At 37.4% G+C, this 17,400-nt stretch overlaps 1 protein-coding gene across 1 annotated transcript; it reads left to right on the plus strand.

Annotated features, from left to right (window-relative positions):
• The first annotated feature begins 6,832 nt into the window (after positions 1 to 6,832).
• trnau1apb (tRNA selenocysteine 1 associated protein 1b) lies at positions 6,833 to 15,762 on the plus strand. The gene is given in 9 exon segments (NM_001201310.1): positions 6,833 to 7,001; positions 8,500 to 8,597; positions 8,690 to 8,789; positions 11,274 to 11,326; positions 11,427 to 11,558; positions 11,983 to 12,102; positions 12,439 to 12,676; positions 14,724 to 14,766; positions 15,391 to 15,762. Coding segments are annotated over 9 exon segments (948 nt in total). The 5' UTR covers positions 6,833 to 6,965; the 3' UTR covers positions 15,519 to 15,762.
• Positions 15,763 to 17,400: the final 1,638 nt, after the last annotated feature.

The following is a 17,400-nucleotide window of genomic DNA, read 5'->3' on the forward strand; positions in this document are numbered from 1 at the left end:
ACTTATGTAAACAGCTTATTGTACAATTTTTTTATCTGTTTCTTCAAAATAATTCTTACTGTTTTTCACTTTATTGTGAAATTTCAACCTATAAATTAAAGGTAGAAAAGGGTCTGACTATTTATCTTGGTTTAATATTTTACATCACAAAAACCTGCCATTTTAACAGCGCATAGACTTTTTTTTTTTTTTTTTTTTAATCCATTGTACATCCCTACCTACTACTGTATATACTTCAGTGTAGTTATTAGGATCTGTTCTACTTGGCTCCACAAAGTTCACACAATGTTACGCAAACATGTGGTGTCTATGCAGCATTACAAGCCTTCCAATTGGCTGGATCCTTCACAGTGACTGATGGTCAATGCAAAATATTGCAGCAAATTCTGACTTTGATGCTAGGACCAAACTGTTAATCACAGATTAATCATATCCCCAAGCTGTTATAAACTTTCTGAAATTTTTCAGGTGTCACTTTGCTATATACTCTACTTGGATTTCTTATTCATCGGCCTGTGGCACAAGTCCATTCAGGTCAAAATGAACTGATAATAATGATTCCATTCAAAATAAAAATACTAGTAATAGTCTTTTGAAATGTGAGAAACATGTTAGTTTAGAAATATAAATTCTTGATTAATATTTCTTTACATCGTTTACTATGTTGTTAATTAAATGTTTGCAAATCGGGAACATCATGACTCAAATATTTTATGCCCAGAATCAAATCTGTACAAATTTATAATGGATCCTGTTGGTCTCTGTTTGTCATATGTTAACTCCCCCCCCCCCCCCCCCCCCCCCCCTCTTTAAAGGAGAGAGCATGAGAGTTTAATGATGGATTTTTAAAAAAAAAAAATAGAAACTGCTTGCTTTGTAAGAATAAACCACATTAGTCTTGCTGTAAATCATCAATCTAAAATGTTAAAATAGTGGAAAACTGTGAGATCTGTCCCTGTAATACTTAACCAGTTCAACTCTGGTATAGTAGGCATAGCTGATGTCATGGCACCTCTATACTGAAATATGATACAAGTCAATCAAGCAATGTTACCACCCTCTTTTGACAACACCCTCCACCCGTCCACACCACAAGCTCTTAGATTATTGAACATCTGTGGAGTTTGGTGAGTATTTTTGGACTATGAAAGCTTTATTACAATAAATGTCATACATATGAAACTATGATTTTAGGAACAGATTGTAAAGGAATAGTATCCCTCCATTTTCATACCATGGAGTGTTGCTGGCAGATGAATAACATACTACCACCTACACTTGAAAGCTTTGGCTAACCTGGGGGACTGCAACAAATTTTCCCATGGCCATGTGGGACTTCCCTGCCACACACATTTGCATTGGCCACAAGTTTGTGGCCTAATTACTAACATCTTCATTCTGTCATTACCCACAGTATGTGACTATAGGTGAAGATAGGGATGTAGATTGACCAGTAAGCAGAAAGCTTTATCCAGAAACTGATCTTACTTGACACCACAGATCAGTACGGCGACTATGACCATACTGCTGCTGACCTGATCCATTTGACAATCTCACACAAACTGTTTTCCCCCGTCACTTGTGAATATGATCCCAAGGTACTTCTCTCCCCACAGGTAGAGGATAGGGGTCTCCCCTCATTTGAAGGGAGTATACCACTCTTTACAGGGAGAGAACCAAGACCTCAGATGTGGAAGTGCTGACTTTCATACCAGGCAAATAATAGGTATTTTACCTCTAGCCTCCACTTACTAGAAACCTCTCTAACCTTGACTGTATCTTGTCATGTCCATGAAAACAAGACACACCTTTGACGGAGTTTGACACCCAGCTTAAACTGTTTTGACTTAAAACCAACAAAGCAGCCCCAAGTCACATTGCGTTCAAACAAGAGAGCAGCCCAGATATCCTGCACCCCTGCAGTGGCTCCCATGACAAATGGTATGGCACGTGATCATTCACCTCCTATAAATTTGCAGACCAAATTCTCCTGGCATTCACCAAACCCAGATTCGGCCATCAGACTGCCAGATATAGAAGAGTGATTCATCATTCCAGCGAACACTTTTCCACTGCTCCAGAGTCCAGTGTCTGTGCTTTATATATCACTCCAGATGATGCTCAGCATTGCACATAGTGATCTTATGCTTGTGTGCAGCTGCTCGGCCTTGGAAATCCATTTCATGAGCCTCCTGCCGCACAGTTCTAGTTTGGAACTCTGTAGTGAGTGATGCAACAGAAGATAGGATTTTTGTACACTGTGCTGTAGCACTCTGGCCCCTCTCTGTGAGGCTGTGTGGTGTACTGCTGCATGGCTGCTCTGCTGTTTCTCCTAGATGCTTCCATTTCACAATAACAGCACTTAAAATTGACCAGGGCAGAAATTTCACTAAATGATGGGAGGCTCTGCGTTAGTGAACACCTGGAAAAAAATCACTCTCAAAATACCAAATTTCTGCAAATTAACAGAAGAAGAGAAATTAAAAATCATATTAGGAGGACACACCTTTGCTGCAAAGTATATATCAGAATGTGACTGAGGGACAGGGAGACATCAACTGTCCAGCACCACCCTGAATATACGGTGGTGCTTGAAAGTTTGTGATTTTTTTATTTATTTTTGCATAAGTATGAATTAAAACATACTCGGATTTTCTCACACGTCCTAAAAGTAGATAAAGAGAACTCAATTAAATAAATAAAGCAAAAATATTATACTTGGTCATTTATTTATTGAGATAAATGATCCAATATTACATATCTGTGAGTGTCAAAAGTATGTGAACCTTTGTTTTCGGTATCTGGTGTGACCTTGTGTAGCAATAACTGCAACTAAACGTTTGGGGTTACTGTTGATCAGTCCTGAACATCGGCTTGGAGGAATTTTAGCACATTCCTCAGTACAGAACAGCGTCAACTCTGGGATGTTGGGGGGTTTCCTCACATGAACTGCTTGCTTCAGGTCCTTCCACAACATATGTATTAGATTAAGGTTAGGACTTTGACTTGGCCATTCCAAAACATTAACTTTATTCTTCTGTAACCATTCTTTAATAGAATAATTTTTGTGCTTAGGGTTGTTGTCTTGCTGCTTGACCCACTTTCTCTTGAGATTCAACAGATGTCCTGACATTTTCCTTTAGATTTCACTGGTATCTCAGAATTCATTGTCCCATCCTGTCCCAGATACAGCAAAAGAGGCTAAAACCATTATACTACCAGCACAATGTTTCACAGATATGATAAGGTTCTTACACTGGAACTCAGTGTTTTCCTTTCTCCAAACATAACCTTTAAACCAGAAATTCTATTTTGGTCTCATCTATCCACAAAACATTTTTCCAATAGCATTCAGGCTTGTCCACATGATCTTTAGCAAATTGCAGACAGGCAGCAGTGGCTTTCAACATTCAACTCTGTCATGCACACTACTATTGTTCAATGTTCTCCTGATGGTGGACTCATGAACATTAACATTAGCCAATGTGAGAGAGGCCTTTAGTTGCTTAGAAGTCAGAGATCTCCTTTGTTCATGCCATGATACGCTTCCACAAACATGTGTTGTGAAGATCAGACTTTGATAGATCCCTGTGCTCACTAACACCTGAATGTCATCCCATTGATTGAAAACACCTGACTCTAATTTCACCTTCAAATTAACTGCCAATCCTAGCAGTTCACATACAAATCCTAGCAAGAATTATGGAATCACCACACTTAGAGGATGTTCACCCAGATTTTTTTTTTTTTTTTTTACCTCGTAGCAAATAAACAAATCACAGATATGACACATGAATTTTTGTTAGATAGCTGAACATTCTGGCTTCATGAACATTATTATAATTATTGAATTTTTTCCCCCAGATCAAGTAGAGGAAAAAGATGATGGAATCACTCAATGTTGAGGAAAAATGATGGAATCATTAACAACAACAAAAAAAATCACAATTAGTACTTTGTTGTTCCTCCTCGGGCTTTTATGACAGCTTGAATTCTTTGAGGCATGGACTTCACTAATGAAAAACAATATTCTCCATCAAGCTGGTTCCACCTTTATTGAGACCAGCTTTGCAGGACATAGCCTTGTCATGGACCAATTTTTTAAATTTCCACCATATATTTTCAGTGGGATTGAGATCCAGACTGTTTGCTGGCCATGTCATTGAGCTGATTTGCCTTTCCTGAAGAAAAGCTTTAACACTCTTCACTCTGTGGTACGATGCATTATCATCCTGAAAAATAACTTCATCACCACCAATCCTATTTTCTATTGATGGAATGAGAAGTGTCCAAAACTTCACTGTACACCTGTGCATTGACTGTTGTGGTCTCCTCTGGTCCTTTACCTGACATGCAATCCCATATCATAAGTGAGGAAATGTGATTGTTTTATTCCGGCAGTCATTCTTATGTTTCATTAGAATGACACCAGACAAAAGTTCCAGCAGCATCTCCTTAGCCAAGGCAAATTTGTGATTCATCACTGAATATCATTTTCATCCAACCATCTACACTCCATGATTGCTTCTCTTTAGCCCACTGTAACCTTGTTTTCTTCTGTTTAGATGTTAGTTCTGGTTTTCATTTGGCTTTTCTATACGCAAATCCCATTTCATTCAGTCGATTTCTTACAGTTCTGTCAAACACATTAACTCCTGTTTCCACCCATTTTTTTCTCATTTGTTTTGTTGTGTATTTTCTATTTTCAAGGCATATTGCTTTGTGTTTTCTATCCTGACGCTTTGACGTCTTCCTTGGTCTACCCGTATGTTTTCATTTTATAACCTTCCCATATTGTTTATATTTTCACCAGATTTTAGACATAGCTGACTGGGAACAACCAACATCTTTTGCCAGGAGTTGTATAATCCTTTCCATTGTTTCAATTGACAAATCTCTTGTTTGGGCCATGTTTATTTTCAGAAAGTCCAAGCTTATGGTCTATAAGCACTCTCTTTTAACTGCAGACTAATTTTGAAACTTTTTAGACTTGTGCTGGTGCTTGTTTTATAAATGTAAATTACAAGGTAATTCTATAATTTTTTCCTCACAATTGAGTGATTCCATAATTTTTCCCCTACTTGGGGAAAAATTCCATTAATTAAAAAAAAATGTAATTTGATTGAGGTATGTTTCACGAAGGCAGAATGTTCAGCTATTAAACAAAAATTGTTTTGTGTCATATCTGTGATTTGTTTATTTGCTACAAAGTAAAAAATGTGGGTGAACATATTTTAAGTGTGGTGATTACATAATTTTTGCCATCTAATATTGGATAAATTTCCTGTGTAATATTTTTGTCTAATTTGTATAATTGGGTCCCCTTATTTACTTTTAGGACTTATGTGAAAATCTGATGATGTTTAAGGTCTCATTTATGCAGAAATGTAGAAAATCTTAACTTTCAACCACCACTGTACACTATACACTATGTTCAAATGCTTACCTGTCAGTTTTATTTTGTTGTTGTTTGCTTATCTTTTTTAAATTTATTTTTGTTATGTTTATGTATTAATGCAGATATCTATGTATTATTTGTATAACTTTTAGTTTAATCTACCTGTACTATCTGCTTTCACAATTCATGCTAATAAAGCACTGCTAAACCAAACTGAACTGAAAAACATCTTCAACTGGGGGTATCATAGCTCTACGGCAGTGACCTGCCAAGAACTAGAAATGAGGAGGAAAATACAGAAGTAGGAGAAGTGACGTAGCATCATAGAAATGAGCCCTACAGTAGTAGTGTCACCTATTTCTTCTTGGCTAATCTCTTTACCATTAGTAAATCTTAATCTGCAAGCAATTATTAATGATAAAAGTGGAGTAATAGCAAAGGATACAATGGTTAAACAATATTTAGAGCAGAATTGCTACTCAATGTTTACAATTTTCACTGATGGCTCTAAAGATCCTGAAACAGGTTGAGCTTCAGCAGCTGTACATGTCCCATGTTTTTGAGTTAAATTGGTAAAAGAATATCCGATCAAGTAGGAGTTTATTCACCAAAGATGGTAGCAATATTATTAACTATCAGGTGCATGGAGGTACTCGGCCAATGGATGCGGTGATATGCTCAGATTCATTCTCTGCATTATCAAGCCTTATTAACGGGAGATCCTCAAGACAAGACATTTTATATGGAATTCTTTTAAGTATGTATAGAGGAAACAAGTTAGGAATTAAGATGAGTTTCCTGTGGATTCCAGCACACATGGGAGTGGATGGAAATGAGGAAATTGATCATTTAGCAAAGCAGGCACTGAAATTATCCCACATAGAAATGAATATTCCACTAAGTTAAGAGGCAAGAACGTTGGAATGAAGAGGGAAAATGAGGAGGGAAGAGGAAGACATCTTTATCATATTCAAAATCAAGTAGGAGGTGAAAGAGGGAATTTTGGCAGTAGAAGAGAAGACACAATCGTTACCAGACTTCACCTTAGGCACACAGCTCTAAATTATTCCCTATATAGAACGAGCAAACATGAGTCTGGGGATTATAGATTATGTGGATCAGCAGAAACTTTAAAACATGCACTAATATATTGCACTGCTTATGAAAATCAAAAAGTATTTCTGTTGGAAGAATTAAGAGAAAAAGTTATCGAAAATCTTACACTTAAAACACTGCCGCATAGTGGCTTGAATCATCATAAAATATATCATGCATTAATGAGATACTCAAGAAAAGTAGAATAGTTTAATAGAATTTAGAAGGTAATATTCCATTTCATCGATTGTCCCCACTCCAGCCCAGTAGGTGGCGGGAATGCACCTAGCGTGTGTTTGCTAACCGCCATAAAAAGCAGCAGCAGCAGAGGTAGAAGAAGAAGAAGAAGAAGAAGAAGAAGAGGTAGAAGAAGAAGAAGAAGAAGAAGAAGAGTTGGCCAGGTTTTAGCCAGATTATATGCGCTTCTTTAATCTCGATTTCTTTTTGTAGTAGTAACATTTAACCAGCCAAAATGTTTAACAGAATGACAAGTCTGTGGATGGGCGATGTAAGTATCAGCATTTCTTTTAGACGTTTGCAACATGTGCTAGTAAAGCTAGCTAACTTCAGCTAGCCAGTTCAGTGATAGACAAGCGCTACGCAGCTAGCAGCTGATGTGTTTTTAGAGCAGTTTAAACTGGACAAAGAACTACTGTATTGCGCAGTTTGTGCTTCTCACCGTCTGACGGTGTTAGTTGAGAATGCGAGTTAAACACGAACCACGGTGCGATTTAGTGCATTATTATTAGACCATTTACTGGCTTTCGTTGGCCTGTTTAGCTGTCGTGAGCCCAGTTTAGTCGGAGAAGCCATGCGCTTCAAAAGTATGAGATTACAGCTCGCTATTGCATCGCTTTTTATTTTATATTTTATATAACTCTTGTGCGTCAATTAAAAAGTCTCACATACAGGTCCATAGAGGACAAAAATACCCATGTCCAAAAACTGTCATAAAAATACTATATAAAAAAATTTTCCACTTTCACGGCACTCACTGGTTTGTTTACATAATGCCACATCTTTTTTTCTTATGAAAAAAGAAAAATAGTAATTATTTTCCATATAGTAAATGCTGAGCAGATTTTTTTTCTTTTGATTATTAGTCTTTTGATGTCACTGATTAACAGCATTAATTTTAATGCATTCAATTTTTTGGGGTGGAAATATACAGGTTAAAAAGTCTGATCATGGTTTAAAAGAAAAAAGTATATTAATGTAAGTCTAGTTTTCTAAGCTTTGTCAAGGAAATTGGTAAACATCATAATGACACACAGTGTGATTCACTATATATGGCCACTACATGACCCATATGTTGTTCTTTCCCAAGCTGTTCTCACAAAGTTGCACATGACAATATTGTATAGGATGTCTTTGTATGATGTAAACTTACAATTTACTTACTTACTGGAAGTAAGAGTCCCAAACATGTTCCAGTATGACAACGCCCCTGTGCACAAAGCGAGCTCCCTGAAGGCATGGTTTTCTAATGTTTGAGTGGAGGAACTCGAGTGGCCTGCACATAGCCTGACCTCAACCCCGCTGAACAGCTTTTGGGATGAACTGGAATGCTGACTATGTGCCAGTTCTTCTCACCCTAAATTAGTGCCTGATCTCACTAACGCTCTTATGGCTGATTGTACGCACATCAGCGCAGCTGCACTCCAAATTCTAGTGTGGCGGTTCTTATAACAGCAACAGGAGATTAAATCTGGAAGGTTTAAAAAGCGCACATGGGTGTGATGGTCAGGTGTCCACAAACGTCTAGCCATATATTGTACATAAAGAAGCCAACTTTTCAGGGATATATGCCATTAACATCATTATATTCTACACATCAAATTTTAAAAACCGACAGGCAGACTACAATATTTGAGATTTTTCTCTCTTTTATATCAGCTGTTATGTACTGAAGGTTTTGGCAAATGTTTAAAAAAATTCCTTTTTTTTTGAGAATGAAAAGATAAGTGGTTCTTAACGCCTGTTAATGAGTTTAATGTGTCTTACAGTTAGACCCATACATGGATGAAAATTTCATCAAACAAGCTTTCAGCACTATGGGGGAGACGGCATACGGGGTGAAAATTATAACACACCGGGTAACAGGGTAAGTGTTTTTTGATTTCTGTTAACAAATCTGTCATGCTTTTTATTTATTTATTTTTTTAAGTGTTTTTTCATGATGTTGATTCCCTACAGAGGCTCTGCGGGATATTGTTTTGTAGAATTGGCAGATGAAGCCAGTGTTGACCGGTGTGTCCAGAGGCTCAATGGCAAGCTTGTTCCAGGATCAAATCCTGTAAGTGACTAACTTTATGCCCTTACTTACTTACTTACTTACTTACAGGGTGTCTGCAGGTCCTTAAAGTCTTACTATGTCTTAAATTCCTTAATGTAAAAATAAAGCCTTAATTAGCATTAAAATGTCTTGAATTCGTGTTTCAAAGGTCTTAAAAATACAACCAAACCGACACAGTAAAGAAGATTTAGATTTTATTTTGTCTCGTTGCTGTTTGACATGGTAAACCCGTGTCTCTGTGTTGCACTCTGTGTGTGCAGCTCATTAGTGTTTTAGAGCGGCTCAGTTCACAGTAAACGCCGCTCCACACCTTCATTTCTGTCTGTGCTGTAAGTTTGAGTCGCTTATAAAATGCATTTAGACACAACACACACCAGATTTACTTTGGTTTTATGTTGGCATAATCTCAAATATTTTTGTAGGCAGAGGTTTACAGCACTTCACCTGATTGGTAATGAGAAGTGAATTTTAAAAAACTGTTGCCAACTAAATGGAGGTCTTCCTGCGATTTTCCACCAAAATAAAAGCCACAGTGTGTAACACAAGTGAATTAAGTCAGAAATATATTACTATTGTTATATTAATATTTGTAATATGCAAGGGGGTTGTAATACAGCTGCTGAGGGAGTGATGGTAAAATTGACATCTTTTTCTCTTCTGACTGCCGTTATCTTTCTATCTCTCTCTCTCTGAAAGTCATGAAAAGGAAATACTGGATATTTTTTTTTTTTTTTTTTTTTCTTTCTCTCCTCTCTTTCATTGTTGGAGCAAATGGTAATCCAAAAAGTATATTTGCTCTGCTCTCCCATATACCTCTATAGAATTTTACCCTGCTATTGTTTTCTTAAACCCAGAAATGGATGTATATACACAAACACAATCTATTATAGTTGATGTATTGTGTAGCATGATTGAAGTGACATGCAGGTCTTAATTTTTTTGTAAATGTCTTGAATGTGGTATTAAAGTATTAAATTTGAAGTGCTGATACCCTGTTTTAACAATCTTTTTCTATTTTAATTTAGATTCATTATAGATTCTTTTATCTAAAGCATGACCCCCACGTTGAAGTACAGACAGTATCAGTCAAAAGTTTGGACACCTACTTTCATCATCATAATAATAATAATAATAATAATAATAATAATAATAATAATAATAATCCTATATAGCACCTCTTATACATTTAAAATGCAACTGTGCTTTACAGTGGGAAGAAAAATGGAAATAAAGAAAAGATATCTTAAGAAATCTAAGACTAGCTCAAAGAGCTTGTTGTCCAAGAGAAGAGACGAATGACTGCCGCGTTCCTCCTAACTGCGTTGCTTGGGTTCAGGCACCAGCCTCTGCCCTGTGGCTGAAGTTTCTACAGGCCTTGGGTGGCATCTTCACTGTCTTTTCCTTTTTAAAATACATGGCCACGCACAGCGGCATTGCTAAACTGATGATCTAGCATGCACAAATTATAGCAGCGTCCAGCTTTGGTGGAATCCCAGTTGGTTTAATGTCTGACGTTGACATGGTGTGTTTTAAATCAGGACAGATGATGTCATTGACTGTCGTCCCCGCAGCCACCATCTGCTGATTCGGTGATTGAAATCTGCTGCTCCACTTAATTCTCTGATGGCTGTAACTGTTGAATGTTTCTGCAGAGCAAGGAAGACCGGTATCTCTTTCTGTAGGTTCTTCTCCTTTACTGCACTGTTGGACACAGAAGGAGCAGGATTCATCTCCATGCTGAAATCCTTGAGCACACACACAGTCACTCACTGTATCACCGGCAGTGTAGAGCTGCTTCACGCTCAGACTTAAGCATTCAGTGCATCTTTTGCAGAACATGGCAGTATAGGTAGCAACTATTTCTCAGCTTTTTTCAGCAGTTTCATGAGGAAATAGCTGTACTGCTTGTGCATTAGTCTTAAAAACATTCCCTCACATGCTTTGCATGACTCTGTTGCATTTTGAGTTCTAAGGAAATCAAGCCTTTTCATGGTGGTAGGGTGTTTAAAAAGCAATCTAAAATATAATTTTTTTGTTTTGGAAATAAATCATGCATCAATTTTATTATTTGTCTTAAACGAGTGATCACAGGTTCAGGCACGGCTATAAAACATTGGTTTTAGGCCAACATAGCAGCACTTGTCCTTCCTCCCATTCCTACTTTAAGATGTGAAGCGCATAGATTTAATCAGATGTGTCCAAACTTTTAGCTGGTGGTGTTTTTGAACACAGTTCCATGTATGATTAGTATATAATGACATTGTTTGAAGCTGGTGAATAAACTGGTCAGTGTTAGGAATGAATGAATAAAGCCTGTACTGAGTGATGGAGGGATGTAATCATATGTATGTTCATTTTCTCTACTTTCCTGAGAACTAGGTCCTTCCTTTCAGGAAGTTTTTTTTCTTCTGTATTTTAATGATTGTATTATTTAACTTTATTCTTTTTTTTTCTTTCTTTTTTTTTTTTATTATATACTTTTAGCCCAGAAAGTTCAAGCTGAATTATGCAACATATGGGAAAAGGCCTGAGCCTGGGTGAGTCAGCATTTATTTGTTTATCTATTCAAGTTACTTATTTTTTTTTCTTTCTTGAGTATAAAACTCTCACCTTCCAAAATATGTTCTGATTTCTTAGGCCTGAATTTTCTGTCTTTGTTGGAGACCTGACGCCAGAAGTCGATGATTATCAGCTACATCAGTTCTTTCTGAAAAAATACCCTTCATGCAAAGGAGCCAAAGTTGTCACTGATCCCTATGGAAATTCAAAGTATGAACACATTTCTTGAACACGTTCCTGACTGCTTCACTTTTTATTTTCAACCAATATGCACTGAAGAGAACCTTGTTGCCAGGATTGTTGTGACTTATGAACCAATTGTTTTGCTTAATATTTCTATTACATTCATTTGCTTTCCCAAAAAGGGGCCACTCTATACATAGATGTGATTTGCCTTTTGTTACATCTGCTAAAACTATCGTTTTTCCCATGTAGGATAAGCAAGAGCAGCTCACAAATGAAGTGATGCTACTTCATGTTAAAAGTAAAAGAAATGTTCTACCGTCAAATTAATTTCAAATTGTTTTACCATTCTTTGAAATCTTTTGAAATATGTATATATTGTTGCATGGTGCAATGAGTAGAAACTCTAACATTAAATAGTAACTCCATAGTGTTGTTTTTAATGACACAGGGGCTACGGGTTTGTGAAATTTGGTGATGAAAGCGAGCAGAAGAAAGCCCTGGAGGAGTTTCAGAATGCTACAGGTCTGGGGGGCAAAGCCATCAGAATCAGTATCGCAGTCAACAAAAGGTAAAATAAATAAAAAAAATTTAAAGGAATGACTTGCCAGATGTTGGCTTGAGCAGCTGTCACATGACTGCTTTGATCACTAAAGACTAGCTAGACGCATCATGTTGAAACGCTCTGCATAGACTGGTAGATGTGAATCAATAGTGTCTCCGTGTTCTTGCTAAAGATGGTTTGGACCTTTTGTAGCTGGTGCAGTAAGTAAAGGGTATACATACACATGTAAATGCTAAACCGGCCCATTTGTTCTAGCTTGAGGAGTAGTGCATTTCTGTAAGTCTGTCTAGATAAGCATGTCTGCCAAAAACTTACTAAAACCATCTTCAATTTACCTTGCAGCAACAAATCCAACAGCTACCACAACCAGAGTCACAATTATAATAGCAATTACCAGCAGCAGTACTATCAGCAGCCCTACAACAATTACTACCAACACTGGGGTTATGATCAGTACAACAGCTACAACTATGGCTATAATCCTTATGCAATGCCCCCTCCTGTTCCTCATGGGATGATGGGACCCCCTCCACCAATGGGAATGCCCCCCGTGCCCCCTGACATGCAGTCAACGACAGAGGTAAGCGGCTATTTATGCTTTAATATAGTAGATATAGATAATACAGTAAATGATAATACAGTTCTATTTCACCCCTTATAATTGCCAGGGATGGAGAATATGACACGGGTACCATTTTGATCACACTCGCATTCGTTCCATTACCTTCAACAGAGTCACAAAATGACTGAACAGCACAGTATTTGAATAGAATTTAAATGAACGAGGATGTATTGATAACGTTCTAGTGAGGTATTATGACTGTCTTGTGTAAGGCGATTACAGGCAATCATTACTTGTTTTGTTGCTTGAATTGGAGCAAGCGATCCATTCTGCAGGTATACAGCCCTTTGTGAAGAAAGTGTGGCAGTTAGGTGGTTTTCACACTGGGCATGTTTGCCGCGGTCTGAATCGGAGTGCGATTGCTCCCCGTGCCTCCCAGTTCAAGTGTAACTTAACTCGGTCCATTTCTTACAGGCATTCTCAGTTTGGTACTGCAGTGCGATTCCCGGTCCACATGACTGCTTTCACATTACCAATTTTTCATGCAAAGTGTGCTCTGTTTTGGACTACGTTGTGCACAATTATTAGGCAAATGGTATTTTTCAGCTTTATTTAATTGGTGAACAAATAAGTGGTCTCAGTTGATCCTAAATGTTTATTTCACCTCAAAATAGAATGTTTAACAAAGAAAAAATTAACTTGTCTTTCGCAGAGGAAATTATTGGTGTGCACACTTTGGTATTAAAGTATTATTTAATAAATAACTAACACAAAATAACATTTTAACAATTAAGAAAAAAAAATCTATTTTGGTCCTTCAAAACTATTCAGTGATGAATATAGCCACCCTTCTTTTCAATAGTCACCACGAGCCTTCTATCCATTGAACCTGTCAATTTCTTGATCTGCAAACAGTTTTAGCTGATGTAGCCACCACGGCCTCCCAAATTCTATTCAAAGAGGTGAATTGTCTTCCCTCACTGTAAATAACATGCTTGAGAATGGCCCAGAAGAACTCAATAGGATTAAAGTGAAGTGAGGAAAGGGGTTCAGCCAGGGCACCGATGACTACATTTACATGGACAGCAGAAATTTTTGACCTTATTCTACATAAGACAATATTCTGATTAAAGTATTTACATGAGTTATGAGAATATTCCTTTAATGTTCAGGTTTTACATGTTCTAGAACATGGATGGATTTTCGGCACACGTCATTGCGTCCCCACGCCGTCCGACGTTCCCTCCAGAATTTCACGTATCGACATGCGTGTCTTTTGTTATGGTACCATATTCAGTTTCGGGTGTTTCATTTTTAATTTTACGGAAGCTTCAAGTGCAGTTAATTATTTCATGCTGTATGTGCAAATAGACGACTGCTTGAAGCCGTGGGCCGCTTCCCAAACCGTGTATTTACCTACTATATAGTAACAGAGATGCATGTATACTATACTATATAGTCGGTAAGTACGCGGTTTTGGATGCAGCTGTGCTCTCTTGTTTGCCGTCAAACAGTTGAGCACTGCCGTGTGTCTGTGTCCGGCCGCAAAATGCGGTGAAAACTCCCACACAACATTAATAGTGCGATTTATGGTGTGTATATGTCTGTAATGCACATCGATAAAATAGGAATACTCCACGTGTCTTAATTCAATTTGTTTACTTTGTGTAAGACTTTAGCCGGATTAAGGTAATCAGAAATCGCCGTTTACATGGTAAATTCTTAATCTGATTTTGTCTTGATCGGGTTAATATTGTAATAGTGCTGTCCATGTAAACGTACTGATTGTCACCAGTGGTGTACCTTGATGCATGTGATTGGAGCGTTGTCCTGCATAAAGATCATGGCCTTCATGTAACTCTGGTAGTCGATCCCAGAAATCTGAAATGCTTAACATGCAGTGACGCTCAAATACCATCTGCACTGCTGCACACAATTGATGAAATAATTTAACGTTCAAGTTAAACAAGAATTTCATAGCCCTCATCATATTACCCCATGCCATTTGCATGAATTTCCTTGTAAAACCCTACCTTAGTTTAATCTTTGTTTCATTTTTTTGTAGCAATCCCAGGATGCCACTGAAGAGGCTGAGGAGGAGAATGAAGGTAACTGCTCATTATCTTTTGTTTGAAGATCTAGTCATGGAAGTGTTGATGCAAATGCTAGTGTCAGTGCAATTTTTGATCCAGATTTGTTCAATACAGTTGGGTTTTGGGGACAAGCAGGTTGTTCATGCATTGTACTACTCCACCGTATCAGCCTTCATAACATTCATAACATTGTTTCTAGGAGGGGAAAAAAAACTGTTGTTGGCAAATGTGCAGTCTGTTAAGCATATTGATATAAAAAGGGTAGAAGAAAGGCTTTTTTATTCTCCAGTTTTGTGCAGTTCATTTGTCTAGTGTCATTATGTCCATCACTGAGTGGTGGAGGTGTTTTCAGCTTGTTCGTCCAATCAGATTTTCATTAGCATGAAATATCTGAAGAACGAGTGGCAGAATGTTGGTAGGATTTATGTGGAATTATTACTATTCCTGTAACCAGCAGATGACCTGATTAGATTTTGGAGTTGATCCAAACAGGGCCAAGGTCACAGCGAGGTCAAACGTCTTGAGTTTTTCTTCAATAAAGGGTATTTCTGGAATACGTATTGGTCACAGGAAAGACTAGACTTTGGTGTCGAGTTAAATATATTTGTGTTAATTGACCTTTTGGTGTTTTTCCTCCAGAGCCAAACCCCCCAGTGGACGTGGAGTCACTGAACAAGCAGTACATGGAGTGTAGTGAGGAGCTCTATGACTCACTCATGAATTGCTACTGGCAGCCTTTAGATTGCATCACATCCGAAATCTCTTAATGGTATTTGTCCTGAATAACCAGATCCCTCTTCTGCCTTTTTACCCAACTCTAACTTTTCCAAAAAAATTACACACCTGTTCTATTCATGTGGAAGTTGCTTTGTATTTGTGTTCAGTCCTCTGTTTTCGTCATCATTTAAATAAAGAATCTTTTTTTTTTTTTTTAAAGCACACAGTTCAGGGTTTTGTCCTGGCTGAAAATGATGGAAATGCTTGTTTTAATATGTAATAAATTTTGTGAAATAACATGCAGTATTGTGCTCGTAACATTCTTGCTTCATACCTGAGTACACTTGTGAAGGTGATGGAAGGTCTTCCAGCAGGACTACTTTGTTGTACTGAAGATTATAGAGAGAGCTTTTATGAGCAAATTATGCTTTCCTGAGACCTTGCTAGTTAGTAAAAAATAAATAAATCACACCAAAACCCACTTTCAAGCTTTCTCGAATAGCAGCTTTGCAGGATGGAGCCATACATGGACCAATTTTTTAATTTCTACCATTAATTTTCAGTGGGATTGAGATCCAGACTGTTTGCTGGCTATGTCATTGAGCTGATTTGCCTTTCCTGAAGAAAAGCTTTAACACTCTTCACTCTGTGGTACGATGCATTATCATCCTGAAAGATAACTTCATCACCACCAATCCTATTTTCTATTGATGGAATGAGAAGTGTCCAAAACTTCACTGTACACCTGTGCATTGACTGTTGTGGTCTCCTCTGGTCCTTTACCTGACATGCAATCCCATATCATAAGTGGGGAAATGTGATTGTTTTATTCTGGCAGTCATCTTTTTTTCATCAGAACAACACCAGACAAAAGTTCCAGCAGCATCTCCTTAGCCAAGGCAAATTTGTGATTCATCACTGAATATCATTTTTATCCAATCATCTACACTCCATGATTGCTTCTCTTTAGCCCACTGTAACCTTGTTTTCTTCTGTTTAGATGTTAGTGCTGGTTTTCATTTGGCTTTTCTATACGCAAATCCCATTTCATTCAGTCGATTTCTTACAGTTCTGTCAAACACATTAACTCCTGTTTCCACCCATTTTTTTCTCATTTGTTTTGTTGTGTATTTTCTATCCAGTCAAGGTTAAGGTCTGTAAGCACTCTCTTTTTACTGCAGACTAATTTGCATTTTTAGACTTGTGCTGGTATTTGTTTTAGAAATGCAAATTATGAGGTGATTTCCATAATTGTTTCCTCGACACTGGGTGATTCCATAATTTTTCCCTCTAAAGGCTCTGGCAAAAAAAAAAAAAAAAAAAATCATTCATTAAAATTATTAAATTGAATTTGTTTGAGGTATGCTTCACGAAGTAGGAATGTTCAGCCATTAAACAAAAATTGTTTTGTCATGTCTGTGATTTGTTTATTTGTTACAAAGTAAGAAAAGTAGAGCATCCTCCAAGTGTGGTGATTTCATAATTTTTGCCAGGGGTTGTACACACAGTTGCATTCAATTATTCAACCCTCCCAATATTCAAAGCAGTCTGGTGATGTAAATTAAGGTAAATAAAATATATCAACCAAGGCTTTAGTAAACAGTCAAAGAATGTTCGAGTGATTTTTGAGAATGTAGTGTTGAGTTTACTACTAATAGAAGTTCACAAGAAAAATCATTTTCCCATGTGCAAAATAATTAAATCCCCAAAGTTATTTTGTGGAGCTACCTTTATATTTTATAACCTTCAGTGTTTCCAGTTGGTGCTCATAAGCTTCTGCCATCTCGCTACTGGAATTTTTGCCCAGTACAAAAGCTTCCAGTTTATTAATGTTCCATGGTTTCCATGCTGCCACAGCATTCTTTAAATCCTACTGTATATTTTCAGTGGGATTTAAATCTGGGGACTGTGATGGCCACTAAAGGACATTCC

The sequence above is a fragment of the Ictalurus punctatus genome, chromosome 20 (assembly GCF_001660625.3).
Source record: "Ictalurus punctatus breed USDA103 chromosome 20, Coco_2.0, whole genome shotgun sequence".
Taxonomy (NCBI): Eukaryota; Metazoa; Chordata; class Actinopteri; order Siluriformes; family Ictaluridae; genus Ictalurus; species Ictalurus punctatus.